This window comes from Psittacula echo (assembly GCF_963264785.1).
Source record: "Psittacula echo genome assembly, chromosome: 1".
NCBI classification, from domain to species: Eukaryota; Metazoa; Chordata; class Aves; order Psittaciformes; family Psittacidae; genus Psittacula; species Psittacula echo.
In genome coordinates, this window is record NC_137735.1 from 13,451,592 (window position 1) to 13,475,865 (window position 24,274).

Genomic DNA, 24,274 nt, shown 5'->3' on the forward strand with positions numbered 1-24,274 from the left:
ATCTTGCTTACTCTTTGAAATTAAATACTGTAACAACTGGAGGTAGACCAGAGATTATTTTATTTCACTATTATTTTGAAATCTTTATAATTCTGATGATGATGTACATTAATAGGAAATCTGAATATAAATCTTTTGATGGATATGATTGCTTTGATATCTTTAAAATAATTTTTAATTGTTTTTGCCTGATTAGATTACATCCTTTAAAGAAAAATTGTTCTTAATGAGGAGAAGGAATTATAAAAGACATCTGGAATTGCATTCCAGGGGCATTAAATGAAAAATGTAAATATTATGAATAATAGATAAGGTTTAAAATGTCTCATTTGAATATCGCTTGCATTACTGACTGGTAATGATTTTGCATTTGCCTTCCCTTCCTTCCTTTTTCCTGTTCCTTTTTCATATGCTTTCATTCTACCTTCAAAAACTGTCTCAATCCTACGCTAATCATTGAGATTATCTTTCTATTATCCACTTGCTTGTTTGATCCCCCCAGGTACCACTGCTGAAAGAACAAGGATCATTCTGTGTATCTACTATGTTGAGCCTTATTATGGTACTAATTGCCTCAAATATCCTTTTCCTCTTAAGAATTTGAGATAACAGGCTTCAAACACTGTTATTACAGGGCAGGTCATCTACCTGAAAGTCATTTGGGGACGCTGCTGGACCGAGCTGAGGCTGAAATTAATTCTGTTAAACAGAAATTCGATCATGATTTAAAGCAAGAAAAGCAAAAGCTTCGCCAGAAACTCATTACCAGGCGAAGGCGGGAATTGCTGCAAAAGGTAATTTCAGTGTATTTATTTTCACAGGACTTACCATGAATTAAAAATGGAATGAATTGAAAAATAAAGTGTAGTTCTTATAACAGGGATCAACGCTGCCAGGAGCATGGATGAAAATAAGTGTCCTTTGGTTTTAGCTTTGTACTGCCATGTGCTATCATAATCATGTAGTAATTAATGGCTGTTCTTTTAGAAAAACATTCAAGAAAGTAGTATAACTGGAGAAACTTGTGAAGCCCCTGTACTTAGTCTAACCTGTCCAAGGGGGTTCTGACAAGCTTCTGGCATGTGCAGACAGGCAAAAGCCAGCTGAGGTTCTGCAGCTGGTGAGAGAGATGGCACAGATCTGTGACAGTAGTCATTTTCTATGGATTTCCTGGCTATGTGTGTCTTAAATGTCTTCTACAGCACAGTTAAAATTCAGCTACAAAACAAAACTATATAGAAGGGATGCCATCCAGAGGGACCTTGACACGCTTGTGAGGTGGGCTGATGCCAACCTCATGAAGTTTAACCATGCCAAGTGCAAGGTCCTACACCTGGATTGGAGCAATCCCAGGCACAGCTACAGGTTGGGCAGAGAAGAGATTCAGAGGAGCCCTGCAGAGAAGGACTTGGGGGTGTTGGTTGATGAGACAATGAACATGAGCCGGCTTCAGCGTGCGCTCGCAGCCCAGAAAGCCAACTGTATCCTGGGCTGCATCAAAAGGAGCGTGACCAGCAGGTGAAGGAGGTGATCCTGCCCCTCTACTCTGCTCTCGAGAGACCTCCCTTGGAGTATTGTGTGCAGTTCTGGTGTCCTCAACATAAAAAGGACATGGAACTGTTGGAACAAGTCCAGAGGAGGGCCACGAGAATGATCAGGGGAGTGGAGCACCTCCCGTATGAAGAGAGGCTGAGAAAGTTGGGGCTGTTCAGCCTGGAGAAGAGAAGGCTGCGTGGAGACCTCATAGCAGCCTTCCAGTATCTGAAGGGGGCCTACAAGGATGCTGGGGAGGGACTATTCATCAGGGGCTGTAGTGACAGGACAAGGGGTAACGGGTTCAAACTTAAACAGTGGAAGTTTAGATTGGCTATAAGGAAGAAATTCTTTACTGTGAGGGTGGTGAGGCACTGGAATGGGTTGCCCAGGGAGGCCGTGAATGCTTCACTCCTGGTGGTGTTCAAGGCCAGGTTGGATGAGGCCTTGGGTGGCATGGTTTAGTGTGAGGTGTCCCTGCCCATGGCAGGGGGGCTGGAACTAGATGATCTAAAGGTCCTTTCCAACCCTAACTATTCTATGATTCTGTGATTTAAAATACGTTGTACCTATGGTTGCTTGTGGTAGGACTCATGTCACCTCACCTCAGACATCTAGAAATCAAGGCTAACTCCAAGAGCTCCAAATCATCTCATAATGGCAGAGGTCTTGCAAGTGATCTGAGATAAATGGAAGGGAGTTGGTATCCAAAAGTCCCTTTCTTTCTCTGCCTAGAAGAAAAATTTTTCTTGGATTAGTTGATACTTCTTTAGATGACCAAAGTTAGGTGAGACTGATTCTATCTTTTGCAGGGTATGTGTTTCAATGTTTTCTGCTCTTTAACGGATACCAGTGCAAGGAGAGACAGCAGATATAAAGATGGGCACTTAATTTGTTTTATTTTTACTGAGTATAGGTAGCTTTGGTTAAGCTTTCCAATTAATATTTGGTTTTTTTCCCTGCTCCTTCTTTTTCTTCCTCAGTATTTGATCCAGATTCACTTCTGGAATGCTGCCAGATTGTTGCAGTTCATCCAGTTTGGATTATATCAAACAAACATAGATCATGCATTTATTTAGGTGTCAGCCCTTTTATTGAGCAGCAATCCAGATTATCACAGGTCTGTGTTAGCCTTTCTGTCTAGCAGTCTGACATCACAGGCCTGCTAGATGCACGCAAAGCTATGATGTTGAGGGCTGGGTAAGTGTCTGAATACTGAAACGTCGTTTCAACACTGAAAGACCAAAGTATGAGATTTTTGCTTTGCTATGAAATACATGCTTAAAAAGCTAGAAATGGAGATGTTCCTTCTCTTAACCTTGTTCTTCTTTTTTGCAAATGAATCAGCAGAAGGAGCATCGGAAGGAGCAGCTGTCACTTGGAGAGACCTTCAAAACTACTAAGGAGGTCCCTCACTACCTGGGCCACTGGAAAAATCTTCTGAGTGATCACACCATTGAATTTGAAGAACTTACTGAAAAGCTTGACAGTGAGGCCAGTGAAGAGCTGAAAGAGCTTGTGTTCAGTCTAACAGAGAAAGCCGTTGAAGAGCTTAAACGTGTTCAGTGTGGAGTATTTGTGCAAGAACTGGTAAAGCTCAGCGTGCCAAAGATGTTCCTGCTAGAAGCTGTGGAGGAGCATAAAAAAGAGATGGTTGATAAACATGAGCAGCTTGAAAGGGAAGAGCATGAAAAGAGCACAGCCAGTGAAGAGCTGCTTCAGCTCACCAGGCAGAAGCTAAGCCAAGAGCTAGAAACAAGCATTTTGGAACAAAAAAAATTAAGGAGCTGGGAAAAATCAGTATTCATGCAAGTATCTCTCTGCACCCTTTCCTTAGTTATTATTGCAAATAGAGATGAACTAGGACTTTTCATACATGTCCAGGTATGATTCCTAGTGGTCAGTTCTGTCAGGCACTTGAGAATTGATTTGTTTGCAGGCACTCAGCCCCTGTGGCACTTGTGGGTGAGCACTGCAATGGAAATCTTGGGAAACAGCAGTTTTGAAACCAAAATCACAGAATGGCATTTTTGTATTCATGTTCACTCTGTGTTGGGTTTCACTTGCACATCTTTCATTATTATTCTTAGGCTGTTCTCAAAGGTCCAGCACTTTGGAAATGTCATTTAGTATGTCAAGCCTAATTAGCCCCATATCCAGTTTCAATATATTCCTTCCAGACACAAGTCAGGCCTTGCTCATCAGGTTCATTTTGAGCTCTGCCTCAGTATTTCCATGTATTTCTTAAATACACAGTGCAGCAGTCTACCTTTCCAGCTCATGGGCTCCATGCATCAGACTTGGCCAATCTGGCCTACTGCTAAAGTGCCCTTGGTACTGAACCCCAAGTCAGAGGCATCATGACACAGGCAGTGTTGTAGAGAGATTTGCTGGCCCCAGCTGTACTTTATGGCTGTTGCTGCCTGACTTTTATGTGACCCCAAGAAGTTGGGAAGATGGGTAGTGACTTTGCCACCCTTGGGAGACCTTGTGCAGAGACGATGGCTGCAGCCAAGAGTCATCATGCGTGGTGCCTCTCAGACTGGGCAGCAAGGCCCTGAGAGATTGGCACTGTTCAGCAGCATTTCTCCTTAGTTTTAGAGTATATTTATGACTAGTTGTTTTGTTGCTGAATATTTACAGTACTACATTTCCTATACAATGTCTGTTTAATAAGACATTGATTGAGACATGGGAACATGACAAATTGTCTGCTGGCAAAATTGTAGCTTTGGGGGAAGCAACTGGAACAGGGAAAACTGTATTAGCCCATCCGCCCTTAATACAATGCAGACTAAGCATGAGAGATTGAACCAAGGTTAGAGGGGAGAGAAGCATTAGCAGAAGTTTCTCCTTCATACCTTTTCTTTAAACCAAAGCAGATCTGCCTGGGCAGTTTTGTCCAGACAACATCTTTGTAAGTTTGCCTGCTGCAAAATTTAAAACCTTATAATGGAAACATAAAAAGAAATCTTGCCCATTACATTTGCTTTGCTAAAGAAGAAAAATCCATTTGTGTTTTCTTCTGGTTCTAATTTGAAGTGCTTTATGTTTTGTTCAGCATTTAAAATACTTTTCTGTAAGCCATTTCAATGTATTTTCTAGCTGTCTTATCTCTTTATTTGCATTGCTGAAAGCAGACCTGCAGGACCAGGGAAGTAGATTGTATGACCCAGTAGGTCTTTTCTGTTACTAACTTACAATTAAAGAAAATTGTGTTCCAGCCTGCAGTGTCACCAGTTGTATGCGATCTTTATTACAGCTACAGTAAGATGTTTGGGGTATTTTTCCCAGTAAAATACTGGGAAATATATCCAAAAAATGCGCAACTGTCCTGCCAAAAGCCCCTTAAAATCTGTCACTGTCTTTATGCTCAGCCTGTCAGTTTTGGTGTTTTGATGACAGATGCCAGCTGGCATGTTCATATTCTCATCTGCTATCTGGTTTTCACAAAGAATTATTTTGAATGATAGCTTTTCATTTCTGTTGCTTATCAAAGAGACCATGAGTTAGTCCAAAATATATGAAGATCATTAATGTTTAAAGTCCTTTGTAAACATAGACATGACAAAACTGGTTTTCTGTGTTATCTTTGAATCTCAGTCTATATATCTATCTGTCCATATGGATACATCGTATGGATTTTCTTCTGAAAGCCTAAGACAGCTTGAGAAATGGTTAACCATGAAAAATAGTTAAGTATGCTGTGAATGCTTTTGCTTGGAATAATGTTGCCTTAAAGGAAGTAATCTTTCGAAGATACAGACTTTATGCATTAAAAATGATTTAATTTAGGATGTTGCTGTTCTTTGCTGAATCAGTAAACAGAAATAAGGATTTCTAAACTTTTAATATATTGAGATGTTTAACTTTCAATATATTTCATTATTATTGAAACATGTCAATGAAATGATGAGGTGGTATAGGCCTGTGATACACTGAATAAAAGCATTAGTCCTAATGGAACGTATTGTATAATACATTTTTAAAAGAAAACTACATGTTCATGCTTTAAATTCAAATACATTTTTGGGGAAATAGACAAAATTTAAAAAAAAAATTCTATTTTTTATTAAAAATTTAAGGAAATATTTCAGTCACAAGATAAGAAGATGTATATAGTCTAACATTGTTTACAACTGGGAGGTGAATTTAGGCTTTAACATGCTCAGTCAACTTCAGCTTGACCTGAGAATCAGTTCCCCAGACTTCTATGTTGAGAACCTTCCTTCCACAAAATGGGAACTTTGAGTGATTCAGATTACTGCTAAAAGCTTTTTTACAAAGAGGAGCTGGAACCTTGTGGTAAGTGATGGGAGGGATAGCAGGTATAAGTTTGTAATAAGGAGAGACTTTTTCATTTTATATTTTACCCCTCTCAGTAGCTGTGAGTGCTGAGTGCTGGGAAACAGCACAGGGAGGCTTTACAGGAAGCTTTTATCTCGATTTCATCCCTAGGTTCAGGCACTGTATTGTCTGTAGAAGTGGAAGGATTCTGTGCATAGGAAATGTGCTAAAAAGTCTTTATTTACTTTTTGAATACTCAAAAACTGTGTCCCCTTGAAAATGAAGTTTTACAGTCCGGGAAGTTCTGTATGCAGAATTTAAAGTATCCTCAAGGATATTTTGAATATACTAAGCAGCTCAGAATGGGCTCATTAACTGTTACATGAATAAGACAAAAAAAGGATGATTATTGTCATGTAAAGTATCTGTGTGTATTCTCTTGCATTTTATACAATATTGCTTATATCACTGAACAGTGAAAGGCTATGGTTTTTGTTTTGTTTTTTAACAGGCAGCTTCTAAGTTTACCCCTCTCACTATCAGAAGAAGAATTGCTTAGGATGAGGCAAGAGTTGCATTGCTGCTTCTCTCAGGTGGACAGCAGCTTGGCTTGGCCCAAAATAAGAGCGAGAACCTTGCTTCAGGCTTTCGAGGTCAAGCACAGGGATGCAGAGGTGCTGAAAGTCGATCAGAATTTAGCAGTGACCAATAAACAGGTGGGAATTATGTAGGATCAGTGTGGGGATGTGCAAGGGTTCACTGGTATATCTGCAAGTTGTTGGCCTTGGCTGCAGAGCTTCTTCATAGGTGTGACAGCAGTGCACATTTTTTCTGTTTGCGTGGATCAGTGGACCTTAAAGATAATTGTTTGGGCAGCAATTGGACACGTTTTTTTCACATACACCTGCATATTTCTGCTGCTTGCATGTCCTCCAGCTTTCCCAAGAAGGTGGCATTGTCATGAGGAAGCAGATTAGTGGCAAAAAGGGGCTGCATCTTGCAGGAGAGTCCACTGAAATGCCAAAAATCTGAGCGGTGCTGAGCCTGGCTCTGAATACTAGGGACAAGTTGGGTCCTTTACAGCATAGATTGAGATTTTCCTGACAGCCCTTACATTGCTAAATTTGACACTAAATCAAGGAGTTTTTGTAAGGGAATGTCATACATTGTCTTGTCCATTTAGGAAAGTAAAGTTCCTGAATTAGCTGGTGTTTCTTAGCAAGAATATGGGCTTCATTTCCATTTTTTCTTTCCAAAAGAGTTGGGCATATACAGTGGGTTGGGTTTTGTGGCTTGGGGTGGGTTCTTTCATTGTTCTTTATGTTTGTTTATTTCAAATCTAAATATGTAGAAGATGAGGCATACTCACTCAGAGTTGGAAAGACATTCCCAACAAGGAATCTGTCTATAAAATCTAGCCTTTTTTTAAATAACCGTGAGGGAAGTTTAATTCCTTCAGTAAAATGTAAAACCTAAAATCATAAATTATTTTCAATTCTTTAAATAGGGGGAGGGAGGAAGTGTTTCCTGTATGAATTATATCTGATAACATCATATAAAGGAAGACATTCCCTTGCTTTGTTTCGGTTCAGTTATGTTTTCTAAAACTATGTAAACTAACTTGGGTTAATTATACTAGGAATTAGCTTAGTTCAAGACCTCAATAATTTCTAAAGTACTGAAGAAAGGAGATGACTTTGTAAGGCCTTATAGTTAAACAGATGTTATAATTTCCCCAAGAGTACATTATACTTAGTTGATATTCTTGTAAAGAAATATAAAGGTCAAGAATAATTTGATTACATGGAATGGTGCCCCTTAATACTATCATGGTTCAGTTGTGATTCATATACTGTGTCTTGAAAAACAATGTAGTTCTTAAATTAATATTCTTTGCTCATTTTAACCATGCTGAAGAGACTGTTTCAGTTAAAAGCTCTTATTATCACTGCTAAAGCTTGTTAAAATCAAATCTATGTGCTAGCAGATTTCATGGAAAAGATGAATATATAATTTTACTTTGAAAGAAATTAGAAAAGGAAATTAGCAACTTTGTCTGAATGTCTGAAAGCAGTCTTTTGAATGAATAGGGCAGCAACTTCATTTCAGAAATCTTTTCTCAGTGAATGTCGTCCTTGCCATGTGTATCATTACTAGGTGGATCTGTCAATAATAGCAAGTAATAATGTTAGCATCCTCATATACTTCTTACAAATAAAGCATTTCGTACTCATCTACTTACAGCCACATTCTAAAGTGAAAAAAAATGGATCCAGGAATAGAAATAAGATGGACATTTTGAAGAAATCTTTACAAGACAAAATTTTCATTTATGAAGACTCTGTGAAAAATGAAAATTTGAATAAGGTAAGTGTCTTCTACATTACTAAAGTGATCTCTAGTAATTAATGACTGTCAGTTTTCTACCAGTGTGAATAAGAACCAGATAAAAAGGCATAGGTGTGGTGGCATGATGCATGCCTCTGCTCTTTTCCTGCTTTTATAAAGGTGTTGTATTTCAAGTTTAAGAGATTTGACTTTGTTTTAACTTTTCCACCTTAGTTACAGAACTGATTTCATGTGTCACCTTTTCTTCTTCCAGTGGTTCTGGGACTTGGCACATGCATGATTGCATGATTCCCAGAGATCCTGTGGCTTTCCTAGTTAGGCGTTCAAAACATGGAAGGTGCTTCACTGCATACTTCATTGAGCAAGATTTAGTTCTTTAATGTCTCCTAATGCTACTGAAAAGCCTGAAATGGGTTCTTAAATCAAAGACTTCTTGCGTAGGGGCTGAGTTTATTTGTACAGAGCTTATTGAAAGAGAGCTTGATTCTGGTGGGTATCTTCTAAAAGACTCACCAGCCTCAGTATATAGTTAATCCTTAAGGAATGAGTGGGACCAATGCCAATATGGAATTTTGGAAGATTATTCCTTCTCTGCCAGTAGATGTTCCGTGAGGTCTTGTTTGTGTTCTTTAACCTTTCTCTTCTTCTCTTTTCCACTTGTAAAATACGGGTAATACTACTTTTGTATATTGGGAGAATGTTACAATGGTAACTGTGTTAGACATAGGTGGTGCACAGCTATAAGAGCTATGCAGAATAAGCAGGTGACACTGTTAGATAAAAAGTAGCTTCACAAATGATTGCAGTATCAATTTTAGTACCAAACTGGACAAAAATCTGGTTTTATACCTCTTTCCTATGCTTTTTATTCCCTGACCTCCAAAATTTATATTTTTTTTAAATTTTGTTACAAAAAGTAATGAATACTTATTTGATATGGATATGGCCTTACATTTTTGTTAGAATCTTGTTTTAAAATTGCAAAGTTAGCTTCCCTAGGCCTCATTGTTCGAGTTTTATATGTACCACCTGGCATACCTGTTGTTCGCATTGTATGGCTGCACATTAGTTACAAAAAGCCAGATGCTTTGGGCTTTTCCTAGTAAGGAAGCTAAACTATTAAAGAAAATCGTTAGTTCACATTTTATCATTAGAACACAGAAGTATTGCTGTTGACCTCATGTTGATCACAGAAGCAGAGTTTCTTTCTTTTGCTGTTAAGAGTTTCTTACCTCATTCCTCATTTAGAATCTTAACACTTCTAAATTTTGCATTAATATGTACACTTCTATCATCTTCCTCAGAACTGACCTTCTGAAGTTGCACAGCCAATTCAGGCAGGGAAGAACACTGGAGCAGTACAGCTCTGCTGTATTGCCTCTGCTTTCACTGCTGCGGATTTCATACGGTGTCATGAGTTCTATCTCGCTACAGGATGGCTGTAAAATGGTTTCCATCTAATTCTTATGGAAGCAGCAGCAGTACGTGTTTTGTGACACTGTACAACAGGCATGGCAGAGAACAACTCATAGACAGAAAGTAATGAGCTGGGAAGCCACGGCAGGAAGTTTGATGCCTAATCTTGGAGCACCTGAGAGTATCATTGACCTCACTGTGAAAATCTTCAGAAACAGACATTATCTACTTCTTTTGTGTTTCATAGCTGGTTTGTGTTGTCTTATGCATGAGGAAGTAGCTCCTCCTTTCTAAAATAGCAGTTAACTTATCTCAAAAGAAACAGAGTGGTAAAAATACCGACATTCATAGAATCACAGAATCCTAGAATGGTTTGGATTGGACGGGACCGTAAAGCTCATCTAGTTCCAACCCCCTGCTGTAGACCAAGTTGCTCAAAGCCTCATTCTTTAGTCCTCCTGGGCTTAAAAAACCTGATAATAATATTTGCTTGAGAAATGTCTTAAGGTTGCAGGTAAACAAGCATATTTTCAGATTATTCCCTTTCTTTAGAGTATTGTCCTGGGTTTCTTTATAGTATTGTCTAGGGCTGAGACAGCACTAGTTAGCAATTAATCTGAACTAAATACAGAATTTAAAAGTCAGTGTTTTAAAGCAATGGACTGTTCATAGTTCATTTACAGCACTGGCAATTTTTTGTGTAGTTTGGATGTTTCAGGTGGAATCATCAGCAAATGTTCAGACCTCTGAAAGTGGATTCACCATCACCAAAGTAGTCTGGCACTATAAGTCAAATAGTATGATATCAAGCAGTGTATTACAGTCCTCTGGTATAATAAAAGGCTTCAAGAATGGCCAAGGGATACTAGTTTATAACTAGTTTATAATTTAGTTCGTAATCAATATTTGATCCAGCTTCTACTGAAGTTGCTTTCTGTGTCACACTGAAGTCAGATCTACTTGCAAGCTTTAGTTTTCACAAATGTATTTCTGTTTGCAGAGCTGTGATTTCAAAGCTGACAAGAGGCAGAAGAAACTCAGGTGATTAGGGATAGTAGTACCAGTTGAATAATGCAACATTTTATTTGGTTACAAGCAGTTACTTTACTACATAATGTTGAATAGATGCTGAATGAAAAAGCTGAACATCATTCCCATAGAATCATAGAATACTTTGGGTTGGAAGGGACCTTTAAAGGTCATCTAGTCCAACCCCCCGTGCAATGAGCAGGGACATCATCAGATCAGTCTGTTCAGAGCCCTGTCCCACCTGACCTTGAATGTTGCCAGGAATGGGTCATCTACCACCTCTCTAGGAAACCTGTTCCAGTGTTCCAACATCCTTATCATAAACTAATGTCTTCCTTATATCCTCTTTCTGCTTAAAACCATTATGCCTTTTCCTGTGGTGACAAAAAAGTTTCACTCCATCTTTCTTATAAGCCCCCTTTATGTACTGAAAGGCTTCAATAAGGACACCCTGGAGCCTTCTCTTCTGCAGGCTGAACAATCCCAACTGTCTCAGCCTTTCTTCAAATCCCTTGTATTTGGGCATGCTTAACACATGGCTTCATACACAATAATATACAAATAGTATCTAATTTCACAGTTTGGACCATAAATCTTATGATTCATGGAATATACTGAACATATATAAAATCCCTGTTACTTAAGTGGTTGACAAAAGCATGTATTTCTTTCATCAGTGCCATCTCTTGCCTTTTAATTTGGATGCAATTAAAATACACATTTTGTGTCTCCTTATAAGTGAACTTGAGTTGTCATACTGCATTACCATCCTTATTCATTATTCATTTTAATGGGTTCAAACTTACACTAAAGGTGATCACTCATTTACTCATTCATGTATTGATTATTCACTCATCTATCCCCAGATTTCAAATATGTATTATTCATTTAAAATCCTTGTGTCTGAAACTGAGCCTCCTGTGAAGAAGCTTAAACTGAAGCTGAACTTTAAATTCGGCTGTGTGCACACACCTGTCAAAACATTTCTGTGTAATTTTCTTTTCCACTTTTTTAGAGGTTTGGAGCACTTCTTGTTCCTAAACCACAAAGTCAGCCTTCAGATATTACTTACTAATTTTCTGTCTTATAAAACAAATCATACCTCAAGCATATATTTTCCCCTTTTTTGAGATCCTGTAAAAATGTGTGTATTTTGGTAGGCATTATCTTAGACATATAAATAAAAGCTGGAAGAAAAGAAAGATGAGCTCTTGGTGTGTGCATGTTGTCACAACTCATTCAAGCTAGTAGTGTTGCAATATTCTTATTAGTTAAGAGGCTGCCATAATACACTGAATAGTGAGCATCACATAGACTCTAAAGCATTAGTCCTTTTGGAAACTTCTGGTGAGGTAGGTCTGCTTGAATTTCTTCTCCCCTCCCCCCCCCCCCAATTCCTTGAATAGATGCTATTGTGATAAAAATCATAATATAAATCATTTAGTCTCTTGCAACAAAAAATTGGTTGTTCTCATCCATCTTCATTTTCCTGCTTTTAAGTCAAATCAAAACTCAACATTGCCATAGTTTTCAAAGGTGGCCTATGGCATCAGTTGTGCAGCCTGGTTCATTTCTAGCATATATTGCCCCTTAAAGTGATGTCTGCTATAGTGATGAATCTCCCTGAACATCTTACTAGACAGCAGCTGTTGTTAGCTAAGTATTGAGTGAATAGCTGAATCAGATATAAATTCCTTGCCTTCCTTTAGAAGCTATTTCTCCTGGTACTCTCTTTAAGTATCACCTAAGAGTGGAACAACTTTCACTGATGAAAAGAAGGATGGAGGCAAGTAAATGGAAACTTCACAACTGAGACCTTAAAAAATTGGACAGTCTGACAATACAGCTCTGAAAATTGACAGTTGCTTTTGAGACCATTGTCTTGTGTCACAGTGATCAGTAGTATAACAGTTAATTCAATGTGCCTCTCAGAACAAAAACCTGAATCTTATTTGTGCACAGGCTTTTGAAGAAAGACTTTTTTTTTTTTTTTCTGAAGAAAGTTTTAATTTTTTTTAATTATTTGTTTTTTGTTTTAAATATTTGCCTTGGCTCTGAGGTGTGGAATAGGCTTAGTTCTAGGCCTTAGTCTTACATCACTGGTTTATAAGAATATGTTGAAGTAACACTTTGGATTTTGAAAATCACAGAATCATAGAATAGTTAGGGTTGGAAGGGACATTAAGATCATCAAGTTCCAACCCGCCTGCCATGAGCAGGGACACCTCACAGTAGACCATAAACCAGAACAAACTGACAAACAAACTCCACGAAGAAAACCTGAGTTAGGGTGGATTTGGCTGTCTTGTGCAATCTATATCAAAGTCATGGCTTGTAAGATGTTCTGCAGAAATTTCTATCTTTGATTTCCTGTCAGTGCTGCCAGAGTACAGCCTACAGCTTTGAATGCCTCTCAACTACTGAAGTGGAAGTTTAAATGGGAGATGCTAAAGTTACTTGCTTTTTGCTAAAGAACAAGTTTTGTTTTTAGGAAAAAAAAAGGCCTCAAATTCTCTTTAATAGGTTTCTTGCCTAACTGCAAAGAACGTAGAAGATATGTATAAAAATATCATCATCATAATCATTTATTATTGACTTTTTTCCTACTGAGAACTGAAACATAGAAACAAGCAATAGGTATTTCTGGGTTCTTTTTGAACAAGTACTGGAAGGCATCTCGGCTCTTTTCCCATGAACTCTCATTTTTGTCCATCTCTTCTGCTTTTCACTCACTGCCTAGCATGTTCAAAAGTAAGAGCTTAGTGTTCAGAATTTTGGCTACTGTATTTCCAGTACAATCTCCAGGTTGAATTCTCCTCTTAACTCAAAAATCACAGATGTTTATTTGTAACACATATGCTTACTTATTATTCAATGTCACACACTTACATTATTCAAGATCAATTTGTTAGATCAACAGTAATGTTGAAAGACAATGACTGTCTTGTATGATGGAGATGTGTTACAAATATCAGGAAAATGAATCTTGCCTCCGCTTTGTGTCTTTACGATGATTTCTTACTCTTGTCTTGTAATTGGTTTAATTCACATTAGGGGAAATATTTCCTGAAGGTTACCTTTCATCCATTGCATGCAAGGACATTCCAGATGATGTAATGGAGACTTTGGGGAATATTACATGGGCATGAGACTATCACAAGTATATTTGGTTCCAAATCACATTTTAAATTTAGCTCTATCTACTGGATAATAGAATTTGTATGATACGAAATCGCTTTTAGCAGGTCTCTTACCAAAATTTCCAGAGAAAATTCATGCACAACATGTTACATATTTATCATCTTATGGGTCTAAAAACTTGGTGCAGGTCTCCTTAAATGCTTCTTTAAGGCTCATCATTAATGGAGTCAATAATTTATAATTCTGATTAGCATGAACAGAAAGCTAATAAGGTTTTAATGTTTTGAGTACATACTGTCTCTATTTGTGCAGAGATACTCTGAGGAGCAAAATCAGGTCTTGTGCCTCTGGGAAGATGCAATATATAAAGACTCCGGTTGACCTGTTACAGTGTTGTAGTTCATGCTTGCAGGTCTTTTTTGTTCTTATTGCATTGACTTGCAAAACCGTAGACAGGTTAAGACTGCATGTATAAAGGTATACAACAGGATGCCTGCCATGCTAAGGTATTAACTATGTAGGTATCTCAATTAAATACAGCTGTTCCATGTTTAAAGAACAGATGTCTACCTGTTCTTTAAGACAGGGCCCAAACTTCATGAGATAAATACTTTTCCATAGAATGCAAATGTGAGTATCTGCGCTCAGATGCCACAGTGATAGGAAACTTGTTACTTGAGCACTGCTGTTAAAATATGTAATACTGGAAAATGCTAATTTCTGAGAATTTTTTTTTTTATATGCTGTGGAACCTATCAGATTAGATTTATCAGGACCAAAAGAGAATTTAGAGGTAGAGTGAGGAAAAACCCTGCACTCTGATACCCAGCAGTGTATAGATGGCTGTTTCTTTGCTTAACTTTATTCTAAGTCCACTGTGAAAAGCTGTAGTTGATACCAACACCAAATAGTGGAGTTGGAGCTCTCTTAGAACCATAAAATGGTGTGTGTTGGAAGGAATTTCAAAGTTCATTCAGTTCCAACCCCCTGCTGTGGTCAGGGACTCTCTACACTAGACCAGGTTGCCTAAAGCACCATCCAACTTGGCCTCTAACACTTCCAGCTATGAGGCAGCCACAGCTTCTCTGGGCAACTTGTACCAGTGATTGGATGTGCTTTCTCTCTCTGTGTCTTCTCTCTCTCACAGTCCAACTTTTGGGGCCATGTGAATAGTAAAGGGAGAGAGAATAAAATTAAACTGATAATTGTTTCCTGTCTTTGAGGATTCCGCTACTCAAATGTTAGATATGCAGTATAGCCATTGATGTCTAACTTAGACATCCATACCTATATGACACTGGAAACACATTTCGTAGGATACAAAACATACAGGTAAGTACCTTTTCCTTGGCTTTGACTTAGAATGACAGCTTAAAATTTAAGCTTAAAAAAAGCTTAAATGGAAGCATGTAAAGAAGGGTAATTGCAGGTGGGTGCAGTCCACACTGTGCTGAAGAAAAATGGTCACAGTGGCAATATCACTGACTATGAATGTCAGTGCTGTAGCATTGAAAGCTCATCAATCACACTGCATTTGAGCATGTGCTTGCACATGCTGTATTTGCCTTTCACCCTCGGATAGTTTCTGTGGATGTCCCATCAGATGTGCGGCAGCGACATAGATACTGAGTTAAATCATGTTGATTTAATCCTATTTGATATCCATTCAATCCAGTTTTAATCCTGTTTGAAATCCATTACTTTTGATTTACAGTTTAACTTTGTTTTACATAAGAAGATCTTTGGTTATTTGTTTACAGAATAGTAGGTTGAATTTCATTGGTCAGTATTTATTACCAATTTGATAGTAATTACAGTCTTTCTATAAATTTTGTATTTTTGCTAAAACAGGCATGTATTTTATCTTCCCATTTAACCAACTACATAGGTAAGCATAGGTTTATTTGTATTTTTAATTTTTACTTATATTAAAAATTATATAGACCCTCTATTTTAGGTTTGTATTTAATATTAAACTTGCGTCTAACCTAAAACAAAGCCTGATCTCTTTGAGATATCTGACCATACTGTAATATTTTTTTTATCACTTAAATACAGTAAAATCTTGGGATTTAGTGTCAAAAGCGCTTTTTAAAACAATGTATTATATTGTAAGATAACAGGATTGATTTCTTCAATCTTCTTTAACCTTTAAAAGCTTTAAGAAGCTTTAACCTCCTTGTTAATTACGGAGTAATAAAAGCATGGGCATGCATGATGAGGTTTTTCATGAGGTTTTCTGTTAATGTTGTTATCTTTTTTGCTTTGGTATTTTTTAGGTTAAGCAGGAGTTGCTGCTTGAGAAAGAGTGTCAGCTGCGCGATCTGGAAAATAAACTTGGAGAGTATATTGCTGCTTTAGCCTTTCAGAAGACTGTTAAAAAATCCAAAATGTTGGAGCTGTATACTGCTATCATAAGTGTGCAAGCTTTGCTCTTTGAACAGCTGAGCACGTCTAAAGCCCTGTCAAAACTGGAATGTATTCAGATTTTAGAAGCACACAACCCTGTAAGTAATGAAGTCATGAAAAGGAAAATTCCTCTTAGGAGACAGGAATTATCACAGTAGCTTAGTTGACTTTGATTTAGCTGTGCTGATTTGCAGCTCCTGGTTGTCCAGTATTTAATTTCTGTGATTATGTGCTTTAATGCACTCAGTTAAAGGAATAAAGGGAAGAACAGTAGTAGAGCCAGGAAAGACTGTGTATCATTATGATTTATTTTTATTATAATTGCATCCAGAGATCTACAGTGTATTTTGATGGCTAATTATTATTAGCGCCTTATTGATTGCAAGGGAGATTAACTGGGAAGTGATTGTGAGTCACGACTGGGATAGTGTGTAAATTGTCATGACTTTGTTACAAAGTTGACCATGTTATACTGCTATCCTTATGGTAAAATCCATAACCACATGATATGCTTAAGTCATTGAGCTTTTTAAGATTATATATACAGCCTCCTACCTGTCCCTGTCTCCCTCCAAGCACACTTACACAGTTTAAATAGCAGAAACTTTGGAAAGGCCTCCTCCCTTCGTCGTATTTATTACATACTTGGTGGGTGCCAGTTTTATGAAGCTTTTTTAATAATTCAGCGCTCCGTATTCATAAGGATTTTTTTTTTTTTTTTGCATCTGCTGTTTGCAATCATCCAAGTGAGGCTTGCGAGAGCGCTGGAGTAGAACCGACAAAATGGGTTTTTAAGAGCAAAACCTCTTTGCTAGAGGGCATCATTAGATAGCTATTGCTGTGAAAACTCCTGGTTAAATTTTAATGCTTTCATCTCTACAGCGTTTTTCTTTGCATGGCAGTTAGAATGCTTGTATGACTCCAGCTTTGCTTAAATTTGTATAAAATCTGTAGAAAATAGTGAAATTCTATGTAGACAGAGTATTAAAAAATAATTTAAAGTTACTGCCTTTTATGCAGTAACTGTAAAGGGGGTCTTGGAAGAGGTTGCATTTAAGTTGTCTGTCCTTGAACAGATGAAGAAAAAGAACTGAAGGAGGGACTAAAGAGAGACCTGGAGTAGCTAACACTGGATTCCTTATCCAGTGTGCATGGACTGATTTAAGACCTATTTTGGAGTTAAAAATATTTTAGGCATTGTTTAAAGAACCTGTTAGGCTTGGATTGCAGGGAATGTTTCCTGGTGATGAAACCTCTTTCTCTTGCTGTGGTTTTGTCTAACTCCTTTGTCCAACTAGCTGGCAAACTTTAACACCTGTTGCTTTAAAACAAATACATCAGATTACAGAGGATGCCCTAATGCTGACAGCATCACTGATAGTTTTGCCAGTCAATGAAACAAACACATGTGGCTATATGTGAGTTTGCTTCATCCCCTTGGAGATAACAAGTTAATAATCAATTTTGGTGTTGGATCTAAGCACTAATGTCAAATCTTGCTGACCAGGAAGCAGACAGTTACTTAAAGATGCTGTGCTCCAGTGAATCTGTAGTCTAAATAGAGCTGATGGGAGGGAGGAATAGATCAAAATTCAGCATTTTCTCCAAGATACAGTTTGAGAAATAGGGCACTGAGATACTAAGAAACTTAAAGGTTCAGGTCAGACAACAATGATGTTGGAAAACTGGACTATGAAACTTCCCTTCTGATGTCTAATTTGACTCTGACCAAAGAAAGATCTTTGTCATGAGGGATAAAGTCCACTTAAGACTTTGGGGTTTAACCCAAAGAGCATAGTATTTTAACCCTAATTTTATCACACTAAATGTGAATTATTATCTTTTCACATAAAACTTATTGATATTAGCTGTTTATTCAGTGTAACTAAATCTACTTTAGATTTAACTCAGACTGAGTTTCTCAAGCTGTTTTCAGAGGCTTTGTACAGTTTATAGATGAATTCTAATGGTGCCATTCTTTTGTTTGAATCTGAGCCATGCTGGTAGTGTACTTTGTAGATGCCCTCTACAGTGGAAGGTTTCAGAGGGCACTGACCTTTAACACAGTGAAAATTGACTCGTATCTTTCGGCATTGTTCTGATATTCCTGGTCTGCAAGTCATGTTTGCTGAAGCCGTGCAATGAATTTGAAAGTGTAACGACTGCAAGTGGCTGGGTAGAATGAGAAATGAATAAACTAATATCAGAAATTTTGATACCATCTTTTATCTTGTCTCCAAATGAAATTCACTCTTCCAAGTTAAATTATGACTTTTTATCCTTACGTCTTTTCAACCTCTAGGAGATTGAAGAACTTGACAGGAAGCTGGAGTATGAGATGTTGCATAAGGAGTCAGCTCAGCAGCAGCACCATCTAATGAGTAGGCAGAAATGGACTCTGGATGGGTTGGGACTTTCAAGTGAAGCTGTGGAAACAAATGAAGACAGACAGGTGACAGTTCTGCTAAGACAGGCCATGAATAAATGTGGGCAATTTATAAATCTGCATCAGCAAAGGTAAGTCCTTTGGTCTCAGGTTCTATAAGCAGTCCTTATAGGCCATAAGATACTGCAAACAGCAGGCTAAATGTTCCGCCGTTGGGGAGGGACTATGCGTGTGTTTGAACAGTGCATTTTTGTGATGTAGCCCAGAGCATAACTGACGAATCTTGGGAATATTGAAATAAGAAACATGAAATAATAATAACCTAGTTATGTATAGATTATGCTGTGTTGCATGGTAATCACCATTTCTTGATGGAGATAGTGGAAAAATAATAATACTCCTTGGCAGCAAGGAGGAAAAGAATTTCAATCCTGTTCCTTTGTCTCCAAAGAAGATAGGTAGGGACTTCAATGCAACCTGATCTGCAGGGGTCAGGGGAAGTAACTAAGATGATTTAAATTAAATTTCCATCTCAACTGTCACACTGTAAACTGAATTCCCTGTCACACGGTCATTTTTGATAGGATATATAAACTCTTTTTCAGAGACAGGCTCAATTTAACTTTTTCCCTGGTCAGCTTTTATGTAAAGGTGTCAGTAACCAAAGAAAAGGTATATAGAAATATCTGTCTGGTCATGAAGGTTGCCTGGCAAAAATAGGTGGTAATGTGCAAAATTACGAAGTATTGTATTACCTTCAATAGGGTTGCAGGAGTTAGGTATTACATTTCTATGTGTATTGTACAGTATTAAAAGCCTACCACATTTCAAGATACATGTATGATCCTGAGAAGATGTTATCCATTACAAAGAGGAATTTCTGTGAAACAATGGATATATTTAAAATGGCTTTGAGAGGCTTTGAGTGGAGTTAACAGCACTCTTAAGTCTGTTTCAATTCTGAACATACTGGACCTGTACTCAATGCAGATTAATGACTCTTATCTTGCAGAAGTGAAGAGTCACTAGAAGAGCAAATAGGTTACTGGTTTGTGGATGCTACTGTAGAGATCTCTGAGTGATGCCTTCAAAGAAACAGCAACTAGCCTTTACTGTTTGCCTGAAAACTTAATGGAAGAAACAAGTTTTGTACTTTTACCAAGTGACATGAGGATGGCTTCATGGTTCGGTCCAGAAACAAAAAAAAAACACCACTAGTGAGAGAATTAGCTGTTTACTATTATATTCCAGCAATAAAAAGATCCACAACTTGCCATAAACTGTGGTGATGAAATTTAGAGAGAATGGGGACAGGTTGAATTGTGTCACTTTGGAGTGATTCTGGATATAAATTGCGTGCAAGAGCATAGCCTTAGATTCTGCTGTCATGTTTGTTTGGTGGTTCAGGGAAGAAGGGAAGAGAAGTTGGCTTATTTTAGAAGTTATGCTGCTCACCCAGCTTTGCTGACTGGAAGTCACGCTTCCTGAATGGATGACTTTCAGATATTGTTTTCTGTAATACAGTTGTAGCGCCTGGGAAGACTTCAATATTAATTCTGTCTTTCACTTCAGCTTGAGAGATGAGCAATGGAATTGCGTGGTGCTTGAAGATCTCCTGGAAAATACAGAAATGGATGCATTATTGGCACTTTATAGTCAGGTAAGCATGAAATTGAGCAGAGCTTCCAAGTTTAAATTAAGGCTGTATCTGAAAATAAGCTTTTCTTCTTTTTCGGGAAGTGTTACAAGTGTATTTGGAGTGACTATCTGCTAATAGTGGCTACCGGTTCTGCTGTTAGCTGTATGTATTATCATTCACTCAATTCTGACCTGCTTTCGGCCTTTTGAATTTTACTGAGTTATATTTCTTTTTATTCACTTAAAAATCATTTCAGGGTGTTCTTCTGTTGCATTTCATTCCGTAGAGAACTAAATTGCCCAAGTTTCTGGTTTACAGGTAGATTTACAGTCTGATATTCATGTAACAGGGCAAGGGATTTGTTTAGGTTTTAATCAGGAATGATTGCATTGATTGTGTTACAAAACTAAAAGATAGAAGGACTGCTAGTTACTCATAGCGTTTTTTAGAAGAGTGTCACCTCTTCAGGTGTTGGCTGCCTGTCAGTCCCACAAAAGGCATTAAAAATGAATCACTGCTGTCCTCAAGTTTTATTTGCAGGCCTTGGTTTAGATATGTAGCTGGTGTCAGAAAAGAGACTCAGCATTGGAGCTTTTTTGCATCCAAGCATCTTTCCTCTCAGGAACAAGTGTGGTTGCAGTCACATGAATCGTAAATTCAGAGCTTCAGAGGTCAGCAAGCCAAGGGAGGGACCACTTAAACTAAGGGTCTTTCAGCTTTTCCTGTGCCTTAGCTTGTTTCTGCTCAGTTTTGTGAACTCTATTGTCTTCCGAGTTACATGTCTATTTTAAGTCAGCTGCTCTCATGAAGAGTTGGAGGGAGACTCTTGTATATTTTTTCTGTGTTAGGGTATTCACCTGGAAGGTAGCACATGTTTTCAGACCCATACTCTGATTTAGGTAAGGAATTTGCATCACGGTCTCTTAAAGTTCACTGGAGGGCGATAATCCCTTCAGTCTCTGCCTCTCATGGGGACACTCAGGCTCGATTCAGGTAGAGTCCTTTTGTGAGTCCTTCCTTACCTCTGAATATCTGGCAGCCTTATGGCTGAGGCTCTGTCCCGGAATAGAAGATCTCATTCTGTGCTAATCAGTTGAATCAGACAGAGTGGGAATTCAGACTTTGTCTTAACGTTTTCCAGAGCATCCTATCCTCTGAGCATAATAATAGAAACATCAAAAGCACGTTCTGGTGTGTCTTGCAGTGTTACAGTTGGAGGTGTTTGCTGAAGAGGTCATGACCACATTACCAGCTTCCAGTTTTAAATCCAAGCTATGTGTTGCTGTAGAGTTTAGGGGCAGGGTGTATGTGTGGTTTGTGTTATTAATATTATTATTTTCCTCTTTGATTTCCCCCCACCTCCTGTTGCAGCTGTTTGTTTTTTTTCAAACTGGCTTGCTATCCTGTCAGCCTTGACAGTTTGGGATATAATAAGCAGATATGGCTCTCAGGAGCTGCTGAATTCTGTTCCAGCCTTTAGTTCCTTCCCACTGTTTTCTGCCCCCAATGGCCTACTGTGCATACAGCTCCTAATATTTTACTGGGATTTCACCACATCCTGCTGACACTGCTAAAAATTTCTGCTGCAGGCCTTTGATAAGGTGATATGATATTTATCATAACCTTCATAAGGTTATATAGTATTTATGATGTAAATATTCATATGATGGTGAGTTTTAATCTTTATTTCTTTATAACTTTAAACTTTATGTGTATTCATTTATGCTTCTTTAAAATAACTTGCGTAAAATGATCACCCACTATTTTCATTATTCATTCAGTTTTGGAATGGTGATGTGGGTAGTGATGGCTATAACACTTTTCAGAGGAAGTATTAAATTAGAGGCTTTATTTTGCCCATTTTTAGTTGCATTTGTCTAATACCTCAAGATTTCAGAACTTTTTTTAGGAGAAAAGATGATCCGTTGCCCTGCTCAATGTTCCTTCTTTTTTTTTGTGAAACAGTTACGAAGGCTTCTGTGAATATTTTGCTGAAACATACAGTGCTTCCGGTACATGCTGAATATTATAAATAGAAGTTAAGTCTTGGATAAAATACACTCCGTTCCACATCTGTCGAAAATAAGCGTTATAGCAGATAGAAAAATTGAAAATGCTTTAAAAGGTCCTTCGGGCTTTGCTGATCTTTCTCTGTACTAGTGTGGCTTAAATCAAAGGTTTTGGTTGGCCATAGTCTTTTGAATTCTTCTTATACTGTTTGATGGGATTTGGGTATTTTTCCCTAGTTCATTATATATATATATATATATCTGACAAAATATGCTGCATCCCTGGACATTATAAAGGCTTTAACAGCACCAACAAACTGCTCCAGATTAGCACTACTGAGACCATTATCATAGTTTAATTTCAATGCTTTTGCTTTGCAGTCTTAGACTAATTGGAGAGACCGTGTGCAGTGTTTATTTAGCAATTTCAGAGGCTGGCAAAAACAGTCACCACTAAGTGGGAACTCTTAAAAGAAAGCATGAAGACTGCTTGATCTCATACTGTGGTTCTTATCTTGCCTTACTCTTGGGCATAGAAGCTTTGAAAGAAGATGCATGTAACAAGCCAGATTCTCAGCAGAGGAGTTCTTATCTTGCAGAGGATGTTGTGAAATGTTTTTTCGGCTGCTCTTGAGCTAGGTTGTCTCTGCTAGAGCCTTAGTATCTACCTCCCTCATAAAGGCATGAATTCAAGATTTGTGCCAGGTTAAGATTTTCACAGCCCAGAAAGCCAACCGTATCCTGGCTGCATCAAAAGGAGCGTGACCAGCAGGTCGAAGGAGGTGATCCTGCCCCTCTACTCTGCTCTCGTGAGACCTCACTTGGAGTATTGTGTGCAGTTCTGGTGTCCTCAACATCAAAAGGACATGGAGCTGTTGGAACAAGTCCAGAGGAGGGCCACGAGGATGATCAGGGGAACTGGAGCACCTCCCGGATGGAGACAGGCTGAGAAAGTTGGGGCTGTTCAGCCTGGAGAAGAGAAGGCTGTGTGGAGACCTCATAGCAGCCTTCCGGTATCTGAAGGGGGCCTACAAGAATGCTGGGGAGGGACTCTTCATCAGGGACTGTAGTGACAGGACAAGGGGTAACGGGTTCAAACTTAAACAGGGGAAGTTTAGATTAGATATAAGGAAGAAATTCTTTAGTGTGAGGGTGGTGAGGCACTGGAATGGGTTGCCCAGGGAGGTTGTGAATGCTCCATCCCTGGTGGTGTTCAAGGCCAGGTTGGACAGAGCCTTGGGTGGCATGGTTTAGTGTGAGGTGTCCCTGCCCATGGCAGGGGGGTTGGAACTAGATGATCTTCAGGTACTTTCCAACCCTAACTATTCTATGATTCTCTGAAGATGAATGCTAACCTTCAGTCAACTGTCATCTCCCCAGCAGCCAGGACTGCTGACAAATGATTTGAAGTGGCTCAGGGAGCACTTCCACCAGTTCCTCAGTACCCTTGGGTGGATCCCATCTCGCCTCATTGACATGTGTGTGTCTAAGTGGTATACCAGATTGCTGACTATTACCTCTTGGATTATGGCAATTTAATTGTCTTCTGTGATGGTTCTTAAGTTTCTTGGGCATAGATGCATTGTGAAAGAGCTTCTGAACAGCATGGCATGTATTTTGCAACTTGAGAGGTTAAAATCGTTGCTTTGCAGACTACATAAACTGAAAATGTCATAATTTTCACAGTATCCACTCCTCTTACCACCCTATCAGGTAAACAGTGACCTTTGATAATTATAAATTTTTATATCTTGAAGGCAGAGATTTAAAAAAAATCACTGTCACTTCACTGCAGTTGAAAAACTGCACTCACTGTTCAATGTGTACTTGGGAGACTGCTTTGTTCATAAGATTCCCTGAAGAAATAATTAATTTGTATAAAAATGCATTAGATATCATTATGTATACCATTGGGGTTTTTGTGTTTATATTTGTTCACATAAAGTGTAGCTCAGAGATATTCTGGGACAGAATTTATTGAAATTCCATAAAACACATACATATTTACCCTGCAGATATGCAAAATGTCTGTTATCAGCAAGTCCAACTATAATTCCAAACCTGAATATTCTTAAT

The 24,274-nt window shown here is 38.3% G+C and overlaps 1 protein-coding gene across 1 annotated transcript in view; it reads left to right on the top strand.

Annotated features, from left to right (window-relative positions):
* Positions 1-24,274, top strand: part of EVC2 (EvC ciliary complex subunit 2) — a 79,057-nt gene that overhangs the window by 49,041 nt on the left and 5,742 nt on the right. Inside the window, exons 13-19 of the mRNA XM_080639087.1 lie at positions 635-794; positions 2,881-3,345; positions 6,336-6,536; positions 8,065-8,187; positions 16,035-16,262; positions 18,467-18,681; positions 20,123-20,210. Coding sequence (XP_080495213.1) covers positions 635-794; positions 2,881-3,345; positions 6,336-6,536; positions 8,065-8,187; positions 16,035-16,262; positions 18,467-18,681; positions 20,123-20,210 — 1,480 coding nt within the window. The remainder of the gene's footprint in view (positions 1-634; positions 795-2,880; positions 3,346-6,335; positions 6,537-8,064; positions 8,188-16,034; positions 16,263-18,466; positions 18,682-20,122; positions 20,211-24,274) is intronic.